The 27,664-nt window shown below is 47.2% G+C and overlaps 2 protein-coding genes across 2 annotated transcripts in view; one reads left to right on the top strand and one right to left on the bottom strand.

Annotated features, from left to right (window-relative positions):
- Positions 1-6,008: 6,008 nt before the first annotated feature.
- Positions 6,009-14,493, top strand: MYL2 (myosin light chain 2). The gene is made up of 7 exons (XM_082667099.1): positions 6,009-6,157; positions 7,428-7,517; positions 10,001-10,076; positions 11,262-11,366; positions 12,269-12,347; positions 12,446-12,494; positions 14,166-14,493. Exons 1-7 carry the CDS (start codon positions 6,155-6,157, stop codon positions 14,262-14,264), a joined length of 501 nt encoding a protein of 166 aa, XP_082523225.1. The 5' UTR covers positions 6,009-6,154; the 3' UTR covers positions 14,265-14,493.
- Positions 14,494-16,492: 1,999 nt separating this feature from the next.
- Positions 16,493-27,664, bottom strand: part of CCDC63 (coiled-coil domain containing 63) — a gene marked incomplete at its 3' end in the record, with an annotated part of 28,363 nt that continues 17,191 nt past the window's right edge. Inside the window, 4 exon segments of the mRNA XM_082667683.1 lie at positions 16,493-16,638; positions 19,011-19,214; positions 22,379-22,571; positions 26,430-26,504. Of these exon segments, the coding sequence (XP_082523809.1) occupies positions 16,493-16,638; positions 19,011-19,214; positions 22,379-22,571; positions 26,430-26,504 (618 nt within the window).

Genomic DNA, 27,664 nt, shown 5'->3' with positions numbered 1-27,664 from the left:
ATCCATATACTGTTTTGAAATTTAAAATGTTAATGTTTACCTTAGAAAAATATGAGGAGCAGTGATCATCAGCAAAGTGGGAATCAAAGGCTTATAGGAATCCAAAGTCTCCTTACCCATCTCCCCTCATTCCAAGCCCCCTTTTGTCCACTGAAAACACAGTCAACCCAGGCAAAGGTGTTGGATCGAAGTTCAAATGGGCACTTTGACCCTGAGACACTCCATGTCAAGGCTCCAAACAGTCAGTGGAAAAGGACTATTCTTCCTTCAAGGACTTCCCCTCCCCCAGGTTAGACCACGTTTTCCAGGCCTGGGGAAAGGTGTTCCCAGGTCTAACAACCAAGCACCCCAAAACAATCACAGTGGCTAACATTTATCGAGGGCTCACAATGCTCTATCCTATTTGACCCTCATGACAACCCTATGAGGCGATGCTATTATTTTCCCCATTTTACAGATAAGGAAACAGACTCAGAGAGGAGGAAAAAACCTGCCTGAGGGCTTCCCTGGTGGCGCAGTGGTTGAGAGTCCGCCTGCCGATAAAGGGGACACGGGTTCGTGACCCGGTCTGGGAAGATCCCACATGCCGCGGAGCGGCTGGGCCCGTGAGCCATGGCCGCTGAGCCTGCGCGTCCGGAGCCTGTACTCCGCAACGGGAGAGGCCACAACAGAGAGAGGCCCGCGTACCGCAAAAAAAAAAAAAAAAAAAAAAAAAAAAAACCTGCCTGAGATCACACAGCTGGCCTGAATTCAAACCTTGGTTTATCTGATTCCAAAACCCTGAGCAGTCACACTAGGCCATCTCAAGGAGAATCAAAAGCAAATATTCTTCCTGTCCTCAATCTGGCAGATGACCAATTGCTGGAACCTGGGGTTTGTGGGCTGCAGCCCCCCGTTCTCTGGCTCCTTGCTTCCAGCATTGTCAAGGAAAAGTCTGATGCCATTCATATTTTTTCCACAGGAGCCTGGAAATGTGTCAGATTTTCTCTTAATCCTGGGAGGTTGTGAATTTTGCCAGGATATACCTCGGTTTGTGTTCTTTTCCTCATCCATCCCACATGGAGCTTGGGAGTCCTTTCAATCTACAGATTTCCTTCTCTCCTCAGCTGAAGAAAATTTTCTTGTATTACTTGTTTAGTTTCAGCCCCTCCTTCTGGAATATTTATGGTTTGCATCTCTTCATTATTTTCCTCCAAGATATTCCCTGCACACCATCTTCCAAACCACTATGTGGATTGCAACAGGGACCCTCCTTGTTGACAATTCATCTAGTTAAGTTCTTAGTTCAAAAATTAGGTCTTAAAGCTCCAGGATGTCATTTTGGGGTTTCACTGGTATTTCTCTATGTTTGTTTGTTTCAGTTTTTGTTTTATGTAGTAAGCCAATACGTGGGTTTTAAAAAATAATCAAATTAACACACTGCTACATTTTCAAAACAGAAGATTATTGTGCCATAGGCAGATGAACATAAATTCTTACTTTTCTCAAATTGAAGCTTAGTATTTATGACTCTCCCCTTACCCGAACGAAGTTTTACTGACATACATCAGGCCTTAAGAACAGGACCCTGCATAAAGGGGGGCACCAATAAATATTTAAGTAATTCATGTCCTTTGAAACTGGGGTCAAAATCATTCTTGCTTTAAAATAGTGTACATCTATTTGCACTACTTATATTTTTTCCCTCTCCTCACGCCTTTTAAAAAAATTGTCAGTGGGTAATTTTTTAAATTATCATTCAATAAAATTGACCTTTTTTCGTGTACAGTTCCATGAATTTTAATACACTTAAATTTTATTGTTGTAATTAATATTACTCAGCTGTTGCTCTGTTTCCTCCTGTGCTCACTAGATGTGGGGGGCAGTATAAAACTCTCCAGAAATGTCCATGCCCAAATCCTTGGAACCTGTGAATATGCTACCTTACATAGCAAAGGGGACTTTGAAGATGTGACTAAGAATCTGGAGGTGGGGAGATTACTCTGGATTATCCAGGTGGGCCCAGTGTAATCATAGGGGTCCTCAGAAGACAGAAAGGAGCCAAGAGGATCAGAGAGGTTGAAGTCAAGAGACTGGAGTGATGCATCCACAAGCCAAGGAGTGTGGGCAGGTGTTAGAAGCTGGAAAAGGCAAGTATGGATTCTCCACTAGAGCCTCCAGAAGGAATGCAGCCCTGCATTTTCAATTTCTGACCTCCAGAACTGTGAGATTAATAAATTAGTGCTCTTTTAAGCTACCAAATTTATGGCAATATTTTTATAGCTGCAGTAAGAAACGAATCCACTAGGTTTGTTTTCTGATTGTTCTAGAATTTGCTATTCTGATTGTTCTGCCCAATGTTCTTCTCTCTGACTTCTGTTCAGATGGGCAGTTATTTTTCTCTTCGGCTGCATGGAACTTAGGTCTGGTTGCTGGACACTTCTTAGCTGTATGAATCCCACCAGCAGTAGAAAGCTCTCAGGCCCAGTGGGACTGTGTTCCTAGGCAAGGTGCCTTAGCCAAGCCAGCCTCGAGGATAGAGAGGCCTCAGACCACCCACGAAGCTCCCTCCCCCGGTGCAGGTTGAGGTTGATGCTGAATCGTACCCCTGAATGTCTACATAGACCCAAACCCCAAGTCTTCCCGGATTGCCACTCCCAGGGCCTTGTCCCAGGGCTCTGGGGGACTCCCCAATGCTGGCCCAGCTCATTGACCAGAGTGGGTATTTGGGTCTCCAACAACAGAGCCTAAGGTCTAACCCAGCCTGTGGGCCCAAGTTCTGGCAGCCATGTGACTCCATGCCCTACTCAGGCCACATGTTCCCAGAATTTCCCTGACATACGCAATCTCACTTAATCCTCTCAACAGCCTTATGGGGGTTTGTGTACTATTATGGTCTCCATTTTCCAGATGAGGAAACTGAGGCCCTGAGAGACTTATTACCCTGATTGAGACCCCACACCTCTAGCTATGGAGCCAGAACTCTCCCCCCAGCACCTTCTCCTAAAGGTTCAGTTGAATAAAATATGTTCTCAGAGGGCCCAGCTATACGGATGCCCTTCAGGGGCACCACCTACCTCTGGAGGGCCTGAGCCCATCCTCACCCCTGAACCAGGGATCCTCCACCCTCACCATGCATTCTACACATCCGCTATGGCTGCAACAACCTTTTCGCTTGGTCATTTATAGCTACTGACTGCTCGCACAAGCGTTTTAACAAAAATCCATGGTGTGCCTATTAGCTAGGGAAACATTTATTCTGGTGTTGTCAGAGAAAAGCTCTTTTTGACCTGTCTGTGTGCACGTGCATGTGTGTATAAGTGTGCATAAGTCTGTGTATAATATGTGCCTCTGTGTATGTGCACGAGTGCATGGGTGTGTTTTGGTCCGCACACAGACGTGTGGGCATGTGTGTGCGTGTGTGTGGATGCAGGTGCCCACTCAAGTGTGTGTACCTGTGCCTGTGCCCATACAGGAAAACACATTTTTTGTTATTAAAGATTCTGTTAGAAGAGGTTCCTGGGTAATTCTAACCCATGTTAGAGAGGTAAAAACTCACACCGTTTTTTTTGGTCATGGCCATAAATGATTCTTGGGTTTGCACCCCCAAAATTGAACACTTTTTTTCACCTGAGAAAGGAAGTGAGTGATCACTGCCATTTAATGAGGACCTGCCTGGGCCTCACCGCCACCCACCCTCTGGAAAATCTCAAAAGGAAGGTTTTCTTTATGTGCTCAGAGAGGTAAAGTCACTTGCCCAAGGTCACACAGAGCCCACCAGTTCAAATGCAATTTTGTCTGACTTCCAAGCCTGAGGGCTCAATCACTCCACTCCATTGCCTCAAACTGCCTAAGGTTGAATGAAAATGTTCTAACAATCCCTACTCAGGCCCTTGGCAAGGAAAGCAAAGTCTGTGTTACTTGTTTATTAACTACTTTGTTCATTCCTGGGGGTCAAGGATCTTCCAGTTTTCTCCAGCAACATCCACAAAGGTTTCAGCACATCAGAGTAACTGAGCACATATTTGTAGATTGATTTGGTTGATAGGATCTCATTCCAGGGTGCTGCCTGCTGGCCTTGCCCCCGAATCAGATTGTCCCTGGCATGGGCAGCCCGGGGGCTGGTTAGCCAAAGGGTCTCCCTGCTGGGAACTCCCCTTGCTTCTGGAATGAAATCCCAAGGCCATACCACGTGATCTGCCCTGCCCACCTTGCTCGCCTCACTTTGTGCCCTGGCCCACACTCAGCTCCAGTCACATGGTCCTTCTGCTCCTCAAAGATTCCCAATCCATCCTCCTCTGAGGCTTTTGCCATCCTGTGGCCAGAAGCACTCTCCCCCAGTCTCTGCTCGGTACTACCGCCCGGCACTACCCACCTCTCTATCTCATCTCTCTGTAATATGTGTCACTACCTGAAATTCTCTGGGTTATGCATTTGTTTATTTTTATCCATCTACCCGTTGCACACAGCGTCATAAGGGTGTGGAGTTTGTCACTCGGCGGCAGTCTCCCACACTAGCCCCGTGCATGGCGCAAAGCAGGCTCCACAGAGGGGGTGACCACTGGCCCAGCCATCGGCCCTGGGGCCACACCACCAGGGACAGGACAGCTGAGAGAATGTTCTGCTTCTTAGAGGCGTGGACTCTGGAGCCCGTCACCCATGGCCACTAAACAAGGCCATGACTTGATTCCAAGCCCTGACTTCTCACTCCTTGGATCCCAAGGCTGCCTGTGAGGTCACAGGAGGAAAACCATCCTGAGGGAGATTAACAACCACAGTGCTTGGCGTTCTGAGAGCAAACGGCCTTTCCCAAGGCCCTTTAAGAGCTTGGACTCTGGAGGCAAATGAGCCTCAGATCCACTCCCAACTTCACTGCCTGATTCCAGGCAGCTCATTTTGCCTCTCAGCCTCAGTTTACTCATCTGTGAAATGGGGACACTGAAAATAAGGTGGTCTCTACCACACAGAGTGATTATAAATTTAAATTGGAACAAGAGACGTGTACACAGGCCCTCCATGAGAGCTGTTATTTCTTCCTTCCTTCCTTCCTTCCTTCCTCCCTCCCTCTCTTTATTTTTGGCTGTGTTGGGTCTTCATTGTTGCACGCGGGCTTTCTCTAATTGCAGCGAGCGGGGGCTACTTTTCATTGCGGTGCGCGGGCTTCTCATTGCGGTGGCTTGTCTTGTTGTGGAGCACGGGCTCTAGGCACACGGGCTTCACTAGTTGTGGCACACAGGCTCAGTAATTGTGGCTCGCAGGCTCTAGAGCACAGGCTCAGTAGTTGTGGCGCATGGGCTTAGCTGCTCTGTGGCATGTGGGATCTTCTTGGACCAGGGCTCAAACCCGTGTCCCCACATTGGCAGGCAGGTTCTTAACCACTGTGCCACCAGGGAAGCCCGAGAGCTGTTATTTCTTCAGTCAATTAACACATACTCATTGAGCAGCTGCTGTGTGCCTGCCAGTCACGAGGTTGGAGCCAGGGATAGAGTGGTGAGGAAAATAAAGAGGACCCACCCTCCGGAGCTGTCCACTGACAGTGAACAAAATAAGTGAATTGCACGGTATGTTAGAAAGTGGTAAATGCTGGGGAAAAAAACAAAGCAGAGAAAGGTCTCTGCAGGGCAGGGCTAAACGGCTATTTTAAATAGGGTGGTAGGGAGGTCTCACTGAGAAGGTGACGTTTGAGCAAAGACCTGAAGGAGGTGAGGAAGGGAGGCTTGCAGATGTCTGACAGAAAAGCATTCCAGGCAGAGGAGACTGCAGGTACAAAGACCCTGAGGTGGGACCCATGCCTGATAATGTTAGAGAATTTTAACAGTCTCCCTCCCCGCCATTTTCCTTCTCAAAACAGACAAGCACAAGTGCTGACCACCCAAGCGCTGCAGAAAGTGAGCCACATCTCTCCCCATGCACCAGCCGCCAGTCTATTTAACCTTGAATGCCTTTTTGGGTCTCACGTGTCACTGGGTGGCGAGTGAGCTGCCCTTACTTCAGAAGAACGGCATGGGGTGGGGGTGGGGGGGCCTTAGGTGGTGTCCGCCTCACCTACTACTGCCAAAAGTGGTCATGGGGTTATTTTTAAACTTGGGGAGGAAGTATTTATTGTTCCTGGGCTGAGGAGAGCTGGGCAGCCTGTGGGATTCTTCTGGGGGAGCAGTGCTGTGTCCTTTCCACCATGGTGAGTATCAAGGGCCCCCGGAGGTAAGTGATGCTGGGCGGCGAGGTGAGGACACCACCTACAAGCAAAGGACGAAAGGGGAGGGGGAGAAAGGCAGCTTTCTGGGGCCCCAGACCCTGGTGGAAAAAGCACTACTCGCTGTGTGCACACAGAGGAACCCCAATCAATGCCCCGATAAGCCACAAATAACAGCAGCTCCCGGGTACTCGCAAAAACAAAATAAGAGAGTTGGCCTTTTTATGGCTTGTCTACTGACCTCTCGAGGAATCAATAATGCCCAGGGCTTGCAAAATGGGATTGAACACTTTTAAGGATCAAATTGTAATTCTTTTCTCTTGTTCAGGCATTTGGGGAAAAGAATCTTTTTTGTTTTCACCTTTTGAACTTGCAAATTTAAAACCTTTCTCCCTATGTTTTTGGTTAGGTGTCCCCCTCCTGAAGCAGGAAGCCCCCAAATCAGGGTCAGTGTAGGACTGTGGTTAGGGGCACAGACTCTGGAGTCAGTCTGCCCAAGTTCAATACCAGCTCTGCCTTTCTGTGACTGTGTGACCTTGGGTACATGACCCAACCTCTCTGAGCTTCGGTTGCCTCCCCGTAAAATGGCGATGGTAATAATAGCATCCACTTGACAGAGCAGTTATGAGGATTAAATGCAATAACATATGCAGTGTTCAAGCGTTTGCTGTAACTCAAGTCAGAAGCGGGTGGGGAAATGTTAACTCGCTCTTCTCTGCTCTGTTTGCACGGTGCGAGGACAGAACATTTAGAGAGGAGATTTTGCTGCCATTTGGATCAAGAGAAAATTGAGGGGGACAGAGCAGTTGGGTTTTAACACCCTGAAAATGTGTCATTTCATCTCGCATTCCTCATGGTTTAGTGAGCCTGGCTCTTTTTCGCCTCCAATCAATTCTCCTTCTGTGCATTACTGAACTTTTTGTGAAATGCATCGAAACAAAAGCAGCTGGGTCCTGCTGGGGCTGATCCGAAAGCCTGGCCTCCATCCCCGGAGACAGACCTCTACCTCCGCTAGTTTGCAAAGGAGCTGCTGCAAGATCCACAGTCTTTTACCATCCACCAGAACTGGGGTGCTTTTGAGAAACCTTATTCCATGTCCTTTTATCTTTCCAGCATCGCCATTTTGAGATGAGTGTGGGCACCATACCCCCATTTCACAGATACGTAGCTGAGGCTCACCCAGAGATGACACCTGACCTAGTCTTCTAATTCCCAGCCTCTGACTTTTTTTAATCGATGCTTTTTTACACCCTAGTCACCTAAGAAAGCCAAGAAGAGACCAGAGGGTGCCAATTCCAACGTGTTCTCCATGTTTGAACAGAGCCAGATCCAGGAATTTAAGGAGGTGGGTACAGCTGTGGAATCATACGCCTGGGTGGAGATTCTCACACGCTAGAAAGAGCCCTTCCCTCGTTCCATACTCCCTGCAAGGACCTCTCAGTTAGGTTGTCTTTATCTTCCCCCAAAACCCCAAATTCAGTCTGAATGTGTGTGTGAATGACTTAAAGAAATTAACTTTTGCTGCTCAAAGTAAAGCATGTGTCTTGTTGAAATGTAGGAAAGAATTTCAGAAATGCACAAAGAATAAAAATGACCTGACTGGGCTTCCCTGGTGGCGCATTGGTTGAGAGTCCACCTGCCGATGCAGGCGACAAGGGTTCATGCCCCGGTCCAGGAAGATCCCACATGCCGCGGAGCGGCTAGGCCCATGAGCCATGGCCGCTGAGCCTGCGCGTCCGGAGCCTGTGCTCCGCAACAGGAGAGGCCACAACAGTGAGAGGCCCGCGTACCACAAAAAAAAAAAAAAAAGACCTGACCTACAATTCTACTACCCAGAGATAATCAGTTAACATTTTGGTATTCACCCTTCCAGTGATTTTTGTTATACATTGGGTTGGCCAAAATGTTCTTTCATTTTCTTCCATAAGATCTTATGGAAAAACACAAACGAACTTTTTGGCCAACCCAAAATATGTACACATTTGTTAAACAAAGCACACTAATCAGTACCTGCTGTTTTTCTTTGAGCAATTCGGCACCAACATTTTCCATAATTTATTTAAACTGCTTCCTATGGTTGGATGTTATACACAGAATGTTGTACTATTATAAATAACACATCTTTGCTTGTATCTCTGGTTATTTCCTTGGGGTAAATTCCTAAAAGCAGAACAGCTGGATCGAAGGAACTTTTTAAAAAAGGAACTAAAACCAAGTATAACCACTGGTCCAAGTTGCCCTCCAGAAATGCTGTGATCATTCTGACTCCCATCAGCACCAAGAGGAGAAAGTGCCTTTCCCGCCACATCTTCATCAACATAGGGCGTTAACGTCTCAGAAGTTATTTTTGTCAATCTGAGAGATGTCTGAGAGTATCTTAGATTTTAATTTTTACAGTCCTCAGTTGTTGGATGCTAGCCGGGTCTGAAACCCTATCACAGTCTATGCGCATGTGCCTTAGTAAGCAAACCTAAGTACCAATTAGGCAAAATTAAGCCACTGCCGCAGACTCAGAAGGATAAACTGAATTAATTTTCCAGCAGTCCTGATGGCTCACACTGAGTCATCCACATTCTCACCTGGCCCTTCAGAGGAAAATACGTTAAAGCTATGATGGAGAGGACACTGTTTTATATAAAAGGGGAAACTGTTTGGGGCTTCCAATGGGACATGAAGACTGGCCCGTGCTGTCCGCACCAACATTCAGATCACAGGAACGCCGTGGCCCATAAGCTGCCAGAGAAAGAGGAATTCCTGGGATGAAATATCATATCTGAACTTGAAATAGTCCCCTTCCATGGAGAAGACTACACCCTCCCTTCTCCCTCACTCTGTCTCAACCTCTGGAATGAGATCAGCTGCTGGGGGTATGACCTGGGGATGCAAATACTTTCAGGAACCAGTTGCTAAAAGAACTAAAAAAACACAGATATAATACATCATTTGTAAATTACCTGGGCGTTCACAAAGCTCTTAGAGTCTCTCTGGAGCCAGCTGGGAAAGATTACTGGCTCTGTTTTACAGATAATGAGGGCTTGCGAGCTGGCGGAGACAGACTCCAGTTTTTAACTTAGTTTTGTTTTTCAATAACAGCTTTATAAAGATATAATTCACGTACCATGTAGTCACCTTTTTAAACTGTACAATTCAGTGGTTATTTAATATAGTCACAGAATTTTGCAACCATCATCACTGTCTAATTTTAGAACATTTTCATCGCCCCCAAAAGAAACCTCATACCCATTAGCAGTCACTCCCCATTTCTCCCGCCCCCCCAGCCCCTGACAACCACGGATCTATTTTCTGTCTCTATGGATTTGCCTGTTCTGGAAGCTTCATAGAAATGGAGTCATATACTATGTGGCCTTTTGTGTCTGGCTTCTTTCAGCATCATGTTTCAAGGTTCATCCATGTTGTAGCATGTGTCAGAATTTCCTTCTTTTTATTGCTAAATGATATTCCATCATGGGGAGAGACCACATTTTGTTTATTCACTCATCAGTTGATGGACATGTGGGTTGTTTCCAGTTTGGGGCTGTTGTGAATAGTGCTGCTGTGGACATTCACCTACAGGTGTCTGTGTGGACATATGTTCTCATTTCTCTTAGGAACACACTGAAGAGTAGAATTGCTGGGTCCTACAGTAACTCTAGGCCTAACATTTTGAGGAACTGCTAGACTGTTTCAGATCTTTGATTCTTGATCTAATGTCCTTCGATGTGCCTTGAAAACCCCAGAGTCCCACTGCCCCCAGCCCTTGGCATAACCTCTAGGGCTCCTCCCCCCAATTTCTCTCGGGCTGACCAGACAACCGCCTCCCTTTCACAGGCCTTCACCATCATGGACCAGAACAGGGATGGCTTCATAGACAAGAACGATCTGAGGGACACCTTTGCTGCTCTTGGTACGTCGCCCCACCAACACCTGCAGGAGGGTCTCCTTATCCCACTCCCGTGAGGGGCAGGAGGTGGGGCCATCAAAAAGGTCAAGAGCTTGTCATTTTCCAAAGAAACAGCTCAACCAAGATTTGTCTTCAAGGCAAATTTCAGAGGATAGGAAAGAAGTGTTTTAGTCTTTGAGTGTCTTCACATGTGTCTTATTTTTCTTTCAAATTAATTTTTGTGTGGATTTGAATGCAATGGCAGTTTACAATAGAAAACTTGGAAAACTCAGAAAAGTATAAAGAGGAAACAACGTTGGCCATTAGGCCACATTCCACTGTTAACATCTCAGCCTCTAAGTTTTTTTCTAGGCATCTCTGTGTGTGTGTGTGTGTGTGTGTGTGTGTGTGTGTGTGCGCGCGTGCGCACGCGTGCGTGTGCGTGAGCATGCGTGCACGTGTGTGTTTAATAGCTGGAATCATTCTATTTTGGATTCAACTTTTAAAATTTAACATCTCAGGAAGATGAGGATGAGTACATGGAGCTGTTTCAAAATATAAGTGTCCAACCTGCCACCACTAACCGCTCCTCGACTCCTAACCCCAGAACTCAGGGCCATGAACAGCTGTGCAGGTTGTGTAGTGAGCAATTATACAGAGTACTATTCATATTTGTAGCCACTGTAGACTTTTACATTTAAAACATAAACTATCTTAAGTTGGGGCGGCTTTTTCTAACTTACACAAAGGTACTTACTATACGGCCTGTGGCAGTGGCTAGAGCAGGTACATCAGAATCTCCAAGGCTGTATGGGTTATAGCAGGTATAATTTGAAAAAGTTCCCTCAGGTAATTCTGATGTCTCTCCCACCTCCAAGTAACAAGGGCTAATTTATAATACAAGCATTTCCCATTGAGTAAAATATTAAAACATCTGTATAAATTGTTCCAGGTTCTGAAGGCACTATTTTAAAAAGTAACTAAACCCTCTTTGGGTTGTTTCCAGTTGTCTGACTTTTATAAACAACACTTTTGAGAACATCTTCTCACGTGAATCTTTGGCCCCATCCACTCCGTCTCTGATTATTTCTAGACAAGATTCCTTGAAGTAGGATTACAAGGGCAAATGCCAGTGTCCTGACAGCTGTTTCTGTCCCAGCTTGGAGTTACTAAGTGTAACTCTTACTAAGTGTAAGTCTTCTGCCCTAGGGCGTGTGAATGTGAAAAATGAGGAAATTGATGAAATGCTCAAGGAGGCTCCAGGTCCAATTAACTTTACTGTGTTCCTACAGATGTTTGGGGAGAAACTTAAGGGTAAGTTCATGTGTATATCTGTGCATCTATGTGTGTATATGTATATCTGTGTATATGTGTCTCTGTGCATCTGTGTATGTCTGTCTGTCTTTATGTGTCTTCATCTTTGGGCATCAATTAAAGCACTGGGAGAACATGTTGGGGTTGGCACATGAAGGCAGAGTAACGTCAGGGGGAAGAAAAAACAATAAAAACAGAAGTTAACAGTGCTCCAAGGCTTACCCTGATCCAGACCTCATGCTAAGCACTTTAAACACATTATATGCATCACCTTATTTAATAGCATCTAGGAGATAGTTTCTATTCTTATCCCAGTCTACAGATGGGGAACTGAAGCTCAGAGACAGACAGTCTCTTGCCTACAGCCACACAGCTACCAAATGCTGGAGTCAGAATTTGAATCCGAGTCTTTCTAAGCCTAGATCCATGCTTGACCTTGGGCTTCCTCAGAAATAACTGGATTCTCAGGACTTCCCTGGTGGCGCAGTGGTTAAGAACCCGCCTGCCAATGCAAGGGACACAGGTTCGATCCCTTGTCCGAGAAGATCCCACATGCTGTGGAGCAACTAAGCACATGTGCCACAACTGCTGAGCCTGCACTCTAGAGCCCGCAAGCCACAACTACTGAGCCTGTGCTCTGCAACAAGAGAAGCCACCACAATGAGAAGCCTGTGCACCGCAACAAAGAGTAGCCCCTGCTCGACACAACTATAGAAAGCCCGCTCACAGCAACGAAGACCCAACACAGCCAAAAAGAAACAAAGAAAGATAGAAAGAACTGGATTCTCAGCCCACTCTTTCAAAACGCCAAGGCTCAGTGCTCAGGAGGCAACAGGACCTCTCCTCCTTACCAGAGGTTCCCAGCCACCCATGGCACATTTTAACTCTGTTTTCTGTTTCAGGGGCAGACCCCGAGGAGACCATTCTCAACGCGTTCAAAGTGTTTGACCCTGAAGGCAAAGGGGTGCTCAGGGCTGATTAGTGAGTGGGATCTGTGGGGGAAGACCTGGGGTTCCTTGCTTCTCCCCCCAGCCCTCTCCACACAGCCGGCTGCAATACCTGCTTTTCTCTCTCTGCAGCATACAGGAGATGCTGACCACGCAGGCGGAGAGGTTTTCCAAGGAGGAGGTAACCGGGCCCTTCGGACACTCTCTGCACCTCAGTTCCTGGCCTCACCCTTCTGGGGACTCCCTCTCCAGACTCTCTTATATAAAACACCCCTGACCCCACACTGAGAGAGAATCTGCTCTTGTTTACTAAGCCCCTATCTCATTTCACTCTGTCAATCACCCTGTGAGGTAGGGACTAGTATTATCGTCATTTTACAGATGGGGAAACTGAGGCTCAGGGAAGCAAAGTCACTTTGCTTTGACTGAAAGGACAACACTAATGAGAAATGCCGGGGCCTGGATTCAAACCTAGGTCTGTCTGACTCCAGGTTCTGTCTTCCTCATAATGCATGGATACCTGGTGAGAGTATCAATTTCCTGATGAAGTGAAGGTGGCATGCAGGGTCACCACATACAGTCGTGTAGGTTATACACTGAACAATCCTCCTGGATGCCCTTAATAATATATACTGCAGAGTATTTATTTGTTGCAATAGTTTTCCAGCAGATGGCAGTAAAGTGTCTTATTATAACTTTTTAGAAATCAGAATATATGACTTTTTCTGGCAGGTGGCAGTAATGTGCCTGGAAGAAGGGGCACTATTGCTAATTCACCGAAGGCCCTGTATAAACAAGCAACTGTCTTGTCAACGTTACTAATGAACCTTAATGAGTCTATTTAAAATAGTCCCGGGCTTCCCTGGTGGCACGGTGGTTGAGAGTCCACCTGCCGATGCAGGGGACACGGGTTCGTGCCCCGGTCCGGGAAGATCCCACATGCCGCGGAGCGGCTGGGCCCGTGAGCCATGGCCGCTGAGCCTGCGCGTCCGGGGCCTGTGCTCCGCAACGGGAGAGGCCACAACAGTGAGAGGCCCGCGTACTGCAAAAAAATAAAAAATAAATAAAATAAAATAGTCCCTTATAGCCTCTCTGGCCTGATTCCATAAAGTTTCACATTTTACTAAAAATTTTATTTGGATCTCCCCCTCAAAACTCAAGCAGTTGAAAGAGTCTGCCTTTCAACTCTCACCAGGCTTTGGGACTTTGGACAAGCTCCTTAACCTCACTGTGCCTCAATTTCCTCATCTGTAAAGTGGGGACAATAATAGAATCTACTTCATAGTACACTGTGAGGATTAAATGAGTTCACATGTATAAAGTGCTGATATGTGATAAAGGCAATATAAATGTTATCTATTATTAACCCCAAATTAAAAAAAACATAACTAGCCAATACTTTTTAAATGTAGAAATTGCACATTCTAAAATATTTAATTTCTAGTTTCCCTCAAAGAGTCTGACCTCCTTGCCCATGTGGACACATTAACTGGCCCTGAGCAGTTGTGACCTCTGTAGATGGACTAGTCTCCATTTAGCCACAGTCCCCACCAGGCCCACCTTGCTCCCCTACATAACCTGCCTGCCCCTTTGCACACTTGAGTTTGCGATCCCTTCTTTCCCCATCGCAGGTTGGTTCCCGGGAACATCCCTGCAGGATGGCCCTTGGGGTTGGCACCTGTGGAAGAGCTACAAAGGGCAAGGAAGCAGGAGGGCACGGAGGGATATGTCCAACGCAACCCATGTCCTCCAGGCCCCCAGCTGCCTCTCCACTCGGGCCGCCCTGCACACAGCCCTCCCCCCTCCACTGCCCCTCCCCATGTCCTCAGCATGTCTTGCTGGTTCGTTGCAGATCGACCAGATGTTTGCCGCCTTCCCCCCTGATGTGACTGGCAACTTGGACTATAAGAACCTGGTGCACATCATCACCCATGGAGAAGAGAAGGACTAAGGGAGGGGACTGCCTTTGGGTGGGTGGATGGGGGGGCGTCCCTGCCCTCTTCTCACCTTGCCCAGTAATGCCACCACCCCTGCCCCTGGCCTGTTGGCTGTGTGGCCGCCTCATTTATCTACCTCCATCTTCTTCACAGCCTGGGTGCCTTAGAGATACCATGTGGCCACACAGCCAGCAGATGGAAATCCATCCAGAGGCCATGTTCAAATAAACAGGAGGTTGTGTATTTGTTTATGGTGTGTCCTTGAGTATGGAAGACCCTTTGCTAGTTCCCATGAAGGTGGTGTATGAGCTAGTGATGGCCCTGCTGTCATTATTATTGAATCTTAGTGACTCTGTAAGATAGACCTTCAAGGACTTCCCTGGTAGTCCAGTGGTTAAGACTCCATGCTTCCACTGCAGGGCCACGGGTTCCATCCTTGGTCGGGGAACTAAGATCCCGCAGGCTGCACAGCGTGGCCAGGAAAAAAAAAAATAGACCTTCACAGCCACTCAGGACTATTTCTATGAAAGTCCACATTTTACTGGAATGCTAACCAGAGGACCACAAACCTTTCTTTCAAAGAGTTCGAGCACTAGTAGAGCCTAGCTTCCCCGGTGTACTTTCCTTTAGGATGCCACTGGAGTGCTTCTCCCATAGATGTGTTTAGGCCCCGGGATAAGTTAAGAAGAAGAGGCCCCACATGCACACTGCCAAAAAATCACATCCATTAACTGTAAGAGGTTAATTTCTAATTTCATATAAAGTAGAAGTTGTCTGTATTTCTCTCCTGGCAAATTAGGGGAGGGACACAGACATACATAGATAATGACTTCTGACCCTGCCTGGGGTCTAGGAACTAGGCCTAGGTGTGAGTTGACTCTTGATTATGAATGATCAAAATCATTGTTGAAACACTGAGGTCTGTTTTGGCTGCAAGAATCCCAACTTAGGAGACAAATGAGTTCACATAACTGAGAAGTCTGAGGGCTTCAGGCACAGCTGCATCCAGGAGCTCAAACAGTACCAACAGAACCTGAGGAGGCCTCTCCACTGCTCTGCTTTCTTTCATGTTGCTCTGCTCCCAGTGGTGACAGAACGGTCACCAGCAGTTCTTAGCTCTTGTCTATCCCCACAGAAATCCTAGTGGAAAGAAGGCACCTCCCTCTCTCCCAGCTCCACACAAATCCCAGAACAGGGCCTATGGGATACCTGAACTAACTCCGAAACAGGTGTAGTGCTCTGACTGGCAAACTTGGTCACACAATTAACTCTTGTGTTGGGGTTGAAACCAGCCCCTTCCAAACCACATGGCCTGAGGATGGGAGGGGCCGTTCCCGAAAGGAAAATCCAAATGCGTTTTAGGAAGAAAGGGGAGTGGATGCCGGGCACTCTAAGTTTTCAAGAGAACCCCAAGAACCCAGGACACAGCCAAAGCGAATGATGTGATGGAAACAAAGGGCTGAAACTGGGAGTGGGAGTGGCAGCTGGGGTCGACCAGGGGGTATGAGGGGGTCCAGGTGGTTGAAGGAGTCAGAACTGGAGCGAGTCTTCAAGGTTCAAGAACAACACCAGAGCCCCCAGAGGAGGAGCTCAGGGTCAGCTCCAATGACATCACTTGCTGGGAAGGGGGGTCCCTTTCAAAGCCAACAGCAAGCTGGGAAGGCAGGGACTCAGGGGCCCCCCACGCCATGATGACCCATCATGATCCAAACCCTACAACAACCCATATCCCCCACGTCCGGAACCTGTGACCTGGGGCTCCTACAGAGACACGGCCAGGCCCGGGAGAGGCCCCAGCCCAGAGCGCTCGAGTGGAGTTTGTGTTTCTGGGCAAGACACTCTGGACACAGCTCCACAGTGACACACTCATCCACACCACACACACACACACACACACACACACACACACACACACACACACACACACACACACACACACACACACACACACACACACACACACACACACAGCCTCCAAGGCTCCTGGTTCCCACCTGTGAGCGTCTGCCGCACCCCATGTGGTTCCAGGACGTGAAATCAGTATTTTGGCTCCTAGCTGTGGTGACCTCACACCACTCTTGTCCCCTTGCTGGCTTTGGAACTCGACCCTCCTGCTCCTCTACCCCATCCTGGGGTGGCTCCAGCACCCCAGTCTCTTAGTAATGAATGTGAAGAGGCACCGGGGTTACGGAACAAAACATTTACTCTCTCTGGTTATGGTACAAACATGGCCATGTCCACCTCAGACTGTTAACTTCTTCTTGGGCCTCAGATCGTCCCCCTTTTCAGGCACGCTGTCCATGTGTAAATCCCTGTTTCTAGACTCTCTTGCAGTGTAGTGGCTGAGCACCATTTGCCGAAGGCTGCTGTGGTCCAGGGGTTGGTCCACTGTGCCAAAGATGGGACTAGTGTGAGGAATTTGGAAATCAAACCCAGCACAGCAGGGGGTGGGCTTCCTTCCCAGGGACAGTGCCTCTCTGCCCTGTTCAAGGATATCCAAGCCTAGTTTGGTGTCCCTCCATAGTGCTGGGGGTTGGAGTGTAAAAATTCTCAAAGTCCAGGGAGGGGGAGGACAGGCAGAGATGTACTGCTCAGGTATGGCCAGACAATAACTGTTTTTTTCTCCAAGATGAGGATGTAAAAATGAGTTTGGTTTAGTATCAAGGAGATAGGGTAACCACGTGCCGCTGCTCAGGATGTAGATTGCACAAAGACACCTGTTTCTACAGGGCTGAAATCCAGCCCCCCACTTGATTGCCAAGCCATGTCTACCCATCAGGGGCTCCTTTTCCTAATTAATCTGCCCAGAGGGGCTTGCCTCTTCTAATTCACACATACAAGCCATAGAGGCTAGTGGGCTAAGAGAACCTAATGTTTATCAACATTCCCTTGAACGGAAATAAGACAACATCTGTACATTCCTGACCTTGTGAGGACAGTGTTCTCAACAGCTGTGCCCTGCCACCCTCCTCCTTTAAGCACTCAAAGGGCCAAGGGAAGCTGTGCTAAGGTGGCTGACATCAGCCCCAGTTTTCACTCCTGCTAAGTCTCAGGTGCCTTGAATAAATCAAACAGGAGATGTGTGTACGCCTGTGCACCTGTGCATGAGCGCCTGTTGGCCATCCCCTCCCTCCCTCCTTGGCACACCTGCACAATTGAAACGTTGCTCACAGAAGAGGGGCAGCTTTTCAAAATACCAATTTTTTTCCTCTGATTACTCAAGTCATGCAAGGTCATTTTAAAGAAAATTCTAAGCAATACAGAATTAACTTAGAAATGCAAAGTTCTCTGCAAACCACCACCCAGAAATACCCACTGTAAGTCAGCAGTATACATCCTCTTCGTTTTTATATGTATCATCAAGATAACTTCCTCCTTCCCTTCCTCCGCCTCCTCCTCCTCCTCCTTCCTTCTCTCTCTCTCCCCCTCCCTTTATTATAAATCAGGTTGTGAAGGGCTGTCCTGTACACTGCACGATTTTTAGCAGCATCCCTGGCCACTAGATGCCATATATACATGTCAGTTCATGTCAGCCCACTGCATTCTTTTTAGTGGCTGCATAGTATTCCATGGCATGCATGGGTGAACTATAACTTATTTAACCAATCTCTAACGGGTGAGCATTTCAGTCATTTCCAGTTCAATCACCCTCCTACTTCCATCTTTAACCCTCGAATAAGTTTTTCTTTGAAGGACCAATCCCCACAAGTGAGATTACAGACTCAACATGTGTATCTGAAACCGTAGGTAATCATTAGTCAACCCCATTTCACCTGTAACCTGCCTTCACTAAGCAAGGTCGTTTTAATTATTGCTACAAAAGACTTGCTTGTCCTCCAAGCAGCATTTAGCCTAAACAATGTGTTTGCCTGAGCTGTTTTCCAGGAGCTTGGATTCAGCTATGTCTAGTTCTAGGTGAGCTGGTTAACACTGGAAGGAACCACCAATCCTTTAACTGGGCACGTGCGAGTGTCACTGGATGACCTCTTGAACGTGCAGAGGCCCACAGCTTAGTTACACCGGCACAGAACCCCGATTACCGCACCGTTTTCCAATTGCCTTTCCTCACACTCCCCACACCTCGGACCACCCTGCTTCTTTATTCTTTATCCCATAAATACCCGAGCCCCTTGCTTTCAGGGAGGTGGATTTTGGATGTTTGTTCTCCCATCTCATCTCCTCGCTTCGCTGCCTTGTGAATAACGCCCCCTCTCAGCTGCAACCCTCCACTCTCAGCGTTTGGCTTGCTGCATATCGCAAAAACCGAAACTGGCTCAGTAACATAACCATTTCTCAGACTTCCCGAACGTGTTGCCAAACTGCCCTCCAAAAACTATGTGGGGCCGATTATATCCCCACCTTCGGAGAGAAGGGCAGACCCCCACGAGGGGGAGTATCATGAGCTTCAGCCTCCAAAAGCAAAGATCAATGTGCAGGCGCCCGCAGGGCCACAGTTCAGCTCTGGCGTGAACCATCTCGGGCACTTCAACCACGGGGTTGGGGGATGTGGATGGGGCTGAGGAAAGGAGGTCACAGATGGAGGAGCGAGTCTCAAGAGCATAGGGTGAAGGTGGGAGCCAGGATCAGGAAATCTCCTGTGCCCATAACTTGACAACCTGGAAATTTTACACATTTTAAGGTTCATCAAATGGTCACAAAGTTGTTGCAATTTTTTTAAAGTACCCAGGATAACTAAACTTCAGAATCTGTGGCTGAGTCATTGAGCAGTAGAAAGAGAAGTCCGGGAAGAAAGAACTCACCTCCATCCAACCTGTCACTAAAGGGGTCAGCCCCGAGCACGGGGGGGATGACCTTGATGGGTTCTGCAGACTTGAGGAGGGCAGAGCCACCCCAGAAGGGGTTGATGAAGGGTGGTGGGACGTCCATCTCCGCCACTTCCATTTCCATGATCCGCTTGTAGGATTCTAACAGCAGCAGGTCGTTGGTCTTCTTTTCAATGATGGCTGGAAAAAAATAAACAGAACCAAGAGGGCTGCTGGGAGGCCGGAGTCCCGGGGCGGTGGGGGCGGGGGTGGGGGTGGGGGGGCTAGAGGTTGCGCCTCCTGCTGGAGATGAATGGTAGCAACAGGGAGTGGAGCAGGTCATGAGCTCCTATAGACAAGGCTTTCTCTTGGGTTACATCACACGTTCCCTAGTGGGCACAATTTGGTTCTTGAGAAGCAAAAATAATCTGACTCTTTAATATATAAAGTACAGATATACATACGAGACATAAACAGTTATATGGTATATGAACTGTATTAAAATTCCACAAGGCGGAGCAGTTGGGAAAAGAATGTCTAAAAAGGCTCCTTAGGGCTTCCCTGGTGGCACAGTGGTTGAGAATCCTCCTGCCAAGGCAGGGAACATGGGTTCGAGCCCTGGTCCGGGAAGATCCCACATGTCGCAGAGCAACTAAGTCCATACGGCACAACTACTGAGCCTGAACTCTAGAGCCCGCGAGCCACAACTACTGAGCCCACACACTGCAACTACTGACACCCGCACACCTAGAGCCAGTGCTCTGCAACAAGAGAAGCCACAGCAATGAGAAGCCCGCACACTACAACGAAGAGTAGCCCCTGTTCTCCGCAACTAGAGAGAGCCCGCGTGCAGCAACAAAGACCCAACACAGCCAAAAATAAATAAATAATTTTATTTTTTAAAAAAAACTTTTAATTAAATAAAAATATAAAAAGGCTCCTTAGGGGACAATAATGAAAAGAAGATTGAGGAACACTGGGTTACACTAAAAATTGGGAGCCCTGGGCAAGCTCTGCCTTAAACTATGGTTTTTTCCTCAGTGCTGTCTCTGAGTTTGAGGGAGCTGCCCTTCCCACCGTGTTTCATAGCCTTATGGAGTCACCAGAATAATTCATTCATTCATTTATTCATTCATTCCACAAATTATTATTGGATGCCTATCATGCCAGGCATGGTGTTACAGTGCATGGAAGAAAAACAAAATGACGATAAACAATAACAGAGGTGCAGTCCCTGTCCTGATGAAGCACATAAGCTTCAGTATGAATGGGGGGACGGAGAGAAAGGCAAGTTCAGCAAATAAATACACGTATCCCTCACTATCCAGATGCCTATTATCTGAATTCAGTAACTACTGGATCTGGATAATTTTTTTGAAAAAAACTCACACAACCCATACCGTTTCTATTCTCTCTGAAAGTCAGGAACCAAAAAGATTTGCATCTGAACCTTGCTATTGGATCTCAAGAACCTCATAGATTCAGATAATGAGAATTACCTGTACATAGAGACAAACTGGGTGAGTATTAAATAATAGGACTGCTGTAAGAGTGAATAATAGTGGGTAGGGGAGGACCAGCTTCATATGGGGCAGCAGAGGGAGGCCTTGCTGGAGGGAGGGCATTTAAACTGAGATCTGAGAATGAGGAGGAACTGGGCATGGGATGAGTATCCCAGGAACAGCCCATGCAAAGGCCCTGTGGCGGGGATGAGTTGGGGGAGGGATTTGAAAATACAGAGAGGAGGGGCTTCCCTGGTGGCGCAGTGGTTGAGAGTCCGCCTGCCGATGCAGGGGACACGGGTTTGTGCCCCGGTCCGGGAAGATCCCACATGCCGCGGAGCAGCTGGCCCCGTGAGCCATGGCCGCTGAGCCTGTGCATCCGGAGCCTGTGCTCCACAACGGGAGAGGCCACAACAGTGAGAGGCCCGCGTACCGCAAAAAAAAAAAAAAAGAAAATACAGAGAGGAGAGCACTGTGGCTGAATGTGGTGAGAAAGGAGGGAGAGCAGGACAAGAGATGATGAAAAATGTAAGTAGGGGCCAGGCTATAAAGAACCTGATAGGCTGTGGGTAAGAAAGAGTTAACGCAGCAAAGCCTGACTGCTCTTAGAAAGGGCTGCTTACCAGATTGGCCCTTGGATAGCATCAGGGAATTTGCATTTCAGGAAGGTCCCCACTACCATTAACTGTTAAAAGAGTGGCTCATCATATTTAAACTGTGGTATAAAAAATGTGATTTATGCTGAATACTCACTATTCTTTCTGGGAGTCTGGAATTTGGGTATGTGTCATGCTGGAGGTGCCTATATGATGAGCCCCCAATCCAAACCCTGGGCAATGAGTATCCAGTGAGCTTCTCTGGTTGACAACATTTCACTTGTGTTGTCACAACCCATTGCTGGAGGAATTAAGCTCATTCTGTGTGAACCCACTGGAAGAGGAACCTTGCTCCTGGTTTCCTCCAGACTTCACCCCAAGCCCCTTTTTCCTTTGCTGATTTTGCTTTGTATCCTTTTGCTATAATAAATCAGGACCATGAATATGACTATATGCTGAATCCAGGAGCCCTCCTAGTGAATCACTGAAACTGGTGGGAGGGAGGTGTCTTGGGAACCTCTCAAAAACAGATTGTATTAAGAGCCTTACATTTTATTCTAAGAGTAGTGGAAGCCATTCATTCTGAATTGTCATGATCTCTGTAGGTGCATCCTCCCTCTCTATCCTGAGTTCAAGGCCTATGCCTAGAAATGTATGTTATAGTTAATAGGCATTTGCTACATGCCAGGCACTGCTCTGAGCCCTTTATTTCTTCTTTTCCAATCTAAATGCCTTTCATTACTTTTTATCGCCTTATTTCCTTATCGAGGACCACCAACACAATATTGAATAGGAGTTGCGAGAGCAAACATCTTTGCCTTGTTCCTGATCTTAGAAGAAAAACATTCAGTTTTTTCACCATTAAGTATGAGGTTAGCTGTAGGTGTTTTTGTAGATGCCCTTTATCAGGTAAGAAAGTTTCCTTCTAGTTCTAGTTTGTTGAGAGTTTTTATCATGAATGGATGTTGAATTATGTCAAATACTTCCTTCTGCATCTATTGAGATGATCATGTACTATTTCTCTAAGAACTACTCTTTTATTTAATCCTCCCAATATTTTTTTGGATGAAAAAACTAAAGCACAGAGAGGTTCAGAAAGTTGCCCAAAGTCACACAGCTAGTAAGAGTAGAACCAAGATTTGAACCCAACCAAGCTGGCTTTAGTGCCCATATGCTTCACCACCAGGCTCACTACCTCCAAAAGAACAAGTCCTTGGGTCTGGTCATAGAAATCTCTGGAAAAGGTTGCTACCCCAGCTCGACTCACCAAAGTACTGTGGGAGGTTGGTATCAGTGATTTTCCCTGTCTCCCCTAACTGCACCAGGATCTTGGTGGCATCACAATTTACCTTCTTAAACAGATTCTCAACCGAGTTCTTGAGATACTCCAAGGTCTTGTTGATCTCCTTGTAGTTGTTCTCATACATATCTGCCTGCTCCATGGTCTTCTTTAGTTTCTCCTGTGGCAGACCCCAATTCCCATTCAGGTCAGCCAGGTCATCACCCTGGGCTCAGCCCTCACATGACAGCTTTTGCTGGCGATGAGGATTTAGGACCCTCTGGAGCCAGGATCTCCAAAGTGCAGGTCTGCAAACCTCTAAAGGGGTGCGAGATCAATTTAATCATTAAATTGGCCTCAACCCACATTTTTTTAAAAAATGAAATAAAATGATCAGAAAAGAAAGGAAGAGAAAATACTAACATGCATTGCAGGTAGTGAGGGTAGTTATTGTTTAATGTAAGTTTTGTTTACTTACATATGTGTATGTGTGTCTACATGTGTACTGGATTACAGTATTTTTAAAAAGCTGGTGACTCATTTTTTAAAAATGGCCCACAGGAAGGAATATATTTTACATTGCAGCCCAATACTTATATACGTGTGTGTATTTTTATATATTTATCTAATCAAATGAAATTATAGATTCACAAATCATATTCTTATTGTGTGTTCTAGTATTTTCCATTCTGTTCTGTTCTATTCTATCTTGTTTTTTTTTTTTTTTTTTTTTGCGGTACGCGGGCCTCTCACCGCTGTGGCCTCACAGGCCCAGCGGCCATGGCCCACAGGCCCAGCCACTCCGTGGCACATGGGATCCTCCAGGACCGCGGCACGAACCTGTGCCCCCCGCATCAGCAGGTGGACTCTCAACCACTGCGCCACCAGGGAAGCCCTCTTGTTATTTTTAAATGCTGGTGCAATCCAACAAACCAATTTCACCACTCAGTTTAAATCACATTAGAGCACAGTGGTTCTCAAAGTGGGGTTCCAGGACAAGCAGCATCAGTTTCACCAGGGAACTTGTTAGAAATGCAGATTCCTGGGATCCAGTCCAGACGGAATGAATCAGAGGCTCTGGGGGTGGGCCTGGCAATCTGTATTTAATGCAGGTGATCCTGATGCATGATAAAATTTGAGAACTTCTGTGAGTCCACTGGATCACAATTTTGGCTTCATATTGGTATCACGTGGGAGTATTTAAACATTTGCTGCCCAAACTCCAGCCTCAGAGATTTAGACATCTTGGTCTGGGATGCAGCCTAGGCATCAGGAATTTTAAAGCCTCCGAGGTGATTCTGACTTGCAGCCCAGACTGAGAATCGCTGCTCTGGGATGAGTGCTTCAGTGGCTTCCTGCCTGTCACTCTGAGTTCTCAGCTTGCAAAGGTGAACTGGGCCCTGTTCCCACCAGCTCCGTACAGACCATTCCAAATAAGGATCCCAAAGGGCCCTATTCACACCCCCATTTTCCAGGTGAGGAAACTGAGGCTCTAAGGAATACAGCTAGGAGAGGGAAGCCATGGTTTGAACTGTCTCTCAACCACCACACCAGGCAGCTTCCTCCATCCCAAACACTGGAATATTCAGTTCCCAGGGCTGCATTTCCTCATATGACAGCAAGAGCCCCCCCTCATTCTAAAGGTGCATTAAAAGATCACATGGTTGAGAATTCCCTGGTGGTCCGGTGGTTAGGACTCTGTGCTTCCACTGCAGAGGGCATGAGTTCAATCCCTGGTCACGGAACTAAGATTCTACAAGCTGCGCGGCATAGCCAAAAAAAAAAAAGATCACATGATTAAAAACATTTCTTAAAGCCTGATGTGACAGTGACAACACATGTCCAGCACCTAAAATGTTCCAGGCATATTACACACATCATCTTAACTTATCCTCACAACTGCCCCAGTTTTCAGATGAGGAATATTGAGGTCAGAGAAGAAAAGTGAACTTGTGTTTAGCTCCTCTGTATTGAGTTGTCTAATACCTGACCATGGGCACAACTCTTTATTTGGACAATTATTTGGTAACAAGATGATGGTGATTTGAGGTTTTATTGACTTACAGGATAAACAACAATAATGATAGCTATGTTTATTGCTCTCTGCCCTGCACTGTGCCAAGCGTGTACATTGCAGTATCTTATTCAATCTTCACGGCCCTACAAAGTGAGTACAATTTTTAATCCCCACTTTACAGGTGAGACACAGAGCCTCAGAGAGGTTAAGTCACTTTCTCAAAGTCACACAGCCAGGAAGCAACTCTTCTGGGAGTCATACCCAAGCATTTGTTCCCAGGGCCTGGTTGCTTAACTCCTATGCAAAACCCTCCCATTAAAGGACTGGTCTCACCACTTCTCCCAGAGGGGAGGATGAAATGGAAGTTAAGTGGAAAGGTTCCAAGAGTAGAGGAGATGGAAGCGATCTTTAGCAGGGGGGTAAGAAAAGTGGGTTCTAAGTGAGCCCATTGCTATTAAGACAAATTCTCTTGCTTAGAGTATTTGCATTTGAAAAGAGGTTCCAGGAGTTCCTACTAAAGCCAAAGGAACAAAGAGCTGCTGGAGGGCTTCAGGCAGAGGTCTTCAGGGGGAGATGCTTGGGGTTGCCTGGTCAGCCTTCCCAAACTGTGTCCCCCTTTAGGCCTTCAAAACCCCAAGAGGCAGAACAGCACAAGTCCCAACCCCAAGGAAGCATTTGGACACTGGATGGCTCAAAGCCGAGGATGTGGGACCCCAAGCATGTGTCCAACTTAAGGAGAGTCTCCTTGAACTTGGGCCCTGCCTGCAAGTCTACATTCCCCATCCCCGAGTCCTGGGAGAGGTTGCTGAGCCTGAGAGGTGCTTTGCTGCCCTCCAGTGGCGCATGAGAGAATGGCATGGCCAACCCTTTCTGCCACCTGCATGCCAAGAGTAGAAATAAGCCACAGAGAAAGGAAGGGAAATGACCAAGGATTGTAGTTCCTGGGCCAGGAACTACTGGATTAGAACAGGGCTTTGCAGTCAAACTTTCTGGTCATATCTTTGCCAGACATTTGCTATCCATTCTCCCCTTATACCTTAATAGCAAAATGCTGATTGTATTTGGGGTGGCAATGTGCCGGCTAAAAGTTATATCTCCAACCCTCCTTTGCAATAGGGATGGCCAGTGAGACATAGATACAGAAGTCACTGGCTGAGAATTCAGGGGAAAAACTTTTAAGCTGACTAACTCAATTAGCAAGGCCTTTTTTTCCTTCCCTACTTTCTCTCTGCTTGGAATGTGTATGTGATGGGTGGGCCATTGGCAGCCATAATACAACCATGAGGCATCCTTGAGAATGTAAGCCACACACTAAAGATGGAAAAACTGAAAGGAGAAGGCTGGGTTACTGATGACATAATGACCAGCCCTGAAGTGTTTATCTCCAGATTTATGTTTTAACAAAGTAAATAAACTTCTATTGCTTAGGCCACTGTTATTTTGGGTCCCTATTATTAGCAGCTGAATGCAATGCAAAGCTCATGCAGTATCCCAGCTCCATGATGTTGGCGATTACTTCCCTGAACCTCAGTTTCCTCATCTGTAAAATAGATCATACCACCTACCTCATAGAGCTGTTGTGAGGATTAAATGAGATAATGCAAGCAAAGCACTTAGCCCAGTGCCTAGTATGTAGTAATGGCTCAGGAAATGTTTGTAATTACTATTATTGATTGAGAACAGGCCATAGCCAGGACAAGGGGGAGAGAGAATAAAAGACTGAGGCAGAGATCTGTCTGGAATTTACCAGCCTGGGATGAAATTATAGGCACAAGGGCCTGAGATAGGTTCCCTGAAGTGGGAGAGTCTTTAAAATGGACAAAGAGAGCCTCAGGGACAAAATTCTGCAGCAAGATCTGTAGCAGAGGCTGCCTGTAACAAAAGGTCGGGACATGTCAAGACATGACCCAGGCCAGTAGATAGTCATGGGGCAGACATCTTCCTCCTCCTGAGAACCAACTGACAGGTCACCTGACAGACAATGGAGACTCCTGCATCCCTCCCTCCCCACCCTGGTCTTACCTCCAGCTGTCTCAGGATGGAGCAGCTGTCCTCATGTGATGATTTCTGCTGGGATTGCGAGCGGATAACCTCATTCTGCTCAGGAGAGAACCAGACCATAAGGAAAAGCAAGTGCTCCCCTGCCCAACATACCTAAAAATAAGCCAATGTCTCGAGGCGTTGGTGAGGATTTAAATTATCCATTTCAAGTAGCTCCAGAACCCCTGGACCCCTCTTATGTCCATGGGGGTTCTTTCTGATGTTTCTGAATTAAAAGGAGGATGTAGGCATGAGCAGGTGGGTGGTTCATCCTTTCTGGAGAATTGTGTATAATCAGTAGGATTTGCTGCAATGGTGGCAATGTTCTATCTGTGCCGTCCAGCACTGCAGCCACTAGCCACGCATGGGCACAGAGCACTTGCAATGTGGCTAGTCCCACTGAGGAACTCATTTTTTAATTTAATTTAAATTGATTTAAACTTAAGTTGCCCCATGTAGCTGATGGTTATGGTAATGGACGGGCAGCTCCAGAGCAGGGGTTCTCAAGCTCTAGCATGAATCAGAATCACCTGGGGGTTTGTGAAAACACAGATATCCGGGCCCCACACCAGAGGTTCTGATTCAGTATGTCTGCGTGAGGCCCACAAATGTGCATTTCTCGCAAGTTCCCAGGAGATGCTGCTGGTCCAGGGACTAGATTTGAGAACTCCTGGGCTAGAACAGTGTGTCCAAATGTAAAAGGCAAGCACCCTTTTTTTTTTTTTTTTTTTTTGCGGTACGCGGGCCTCTCACTGTTGTGGCCTCTCCCATTGCAGAGCACAGGCTCCGGACACGCAGGCCCAGCGGCCATGGCTCACGGGCCCAGCCGCTCCACAGCATGTGGGATCCTCCCGGACCGGGGCATGAACCCGTGTCCCCTGCATCGGCAGGCGGACTCTCAACCACTGCGCCACCAGGGAAGCCCAGCAAGCACCTTTTGATGGGGCAATACCATCTCTAGGAGTCTGTCCCATGGAAACAATAGGACATGTGGGCAAGGTGGCCACTCAAGGCTGTCCCTTGTGCTATTATCTGTAATCTCCGTTAGGGACAACCTACATGTCTACCGGTTGGGGATCGGTTAAGTAAACGATGGTACATTTACATTGTGGGGGGGAAAGGGTCTCAAATTAAAATATGGTTTAGGGCTTCCCTGGTGGCACAGTGGCTGGGAGTCTTCCTGCCAATGCAGGGGACACAGGTTTGAGCCCTGGTCC

The sequence above is a fragment of the Grampus griseus genome (genome assembly GCF_964374135.1).
Source record: "Grampus griseus genome assembly, chromosome: 12".
In the NCBI taxonomy this organism is placed as follows: domain Eukaryota; kingdom Metazoa; phylum Chordata; class Mammalia; order Artiodactyla; family Delphinidae; genus Grampus; species Grampus griseus.
The sequence above is the reverse complement of the archived record's forward strand: the minus strand, read 5'-3'. Positions and strand labels throughout refer to the sequence as shown.

What these genes read in the sequence shown, in the direction of transcription:
- MYL2 (XM_082667099.1), top strand. An exon ending in AGATCCAGGAATTTAAGGAG is followed by an intron (nt 7,518 to 10,000) that starts GTGGGTACAGCT and finishes TCCCTTTCACAG; the next exon opens with GCCTTCACCATCATGGACCA. An exon ending in GGGGTGCTCAGGGCTGATTA is followed by an intron (nt 12,348 to 12,445) that starts GTGAGTGGGATC and finishes CTCTCTCTGCAG; the next exon opens with CATACAGGAGATGCTGACCA.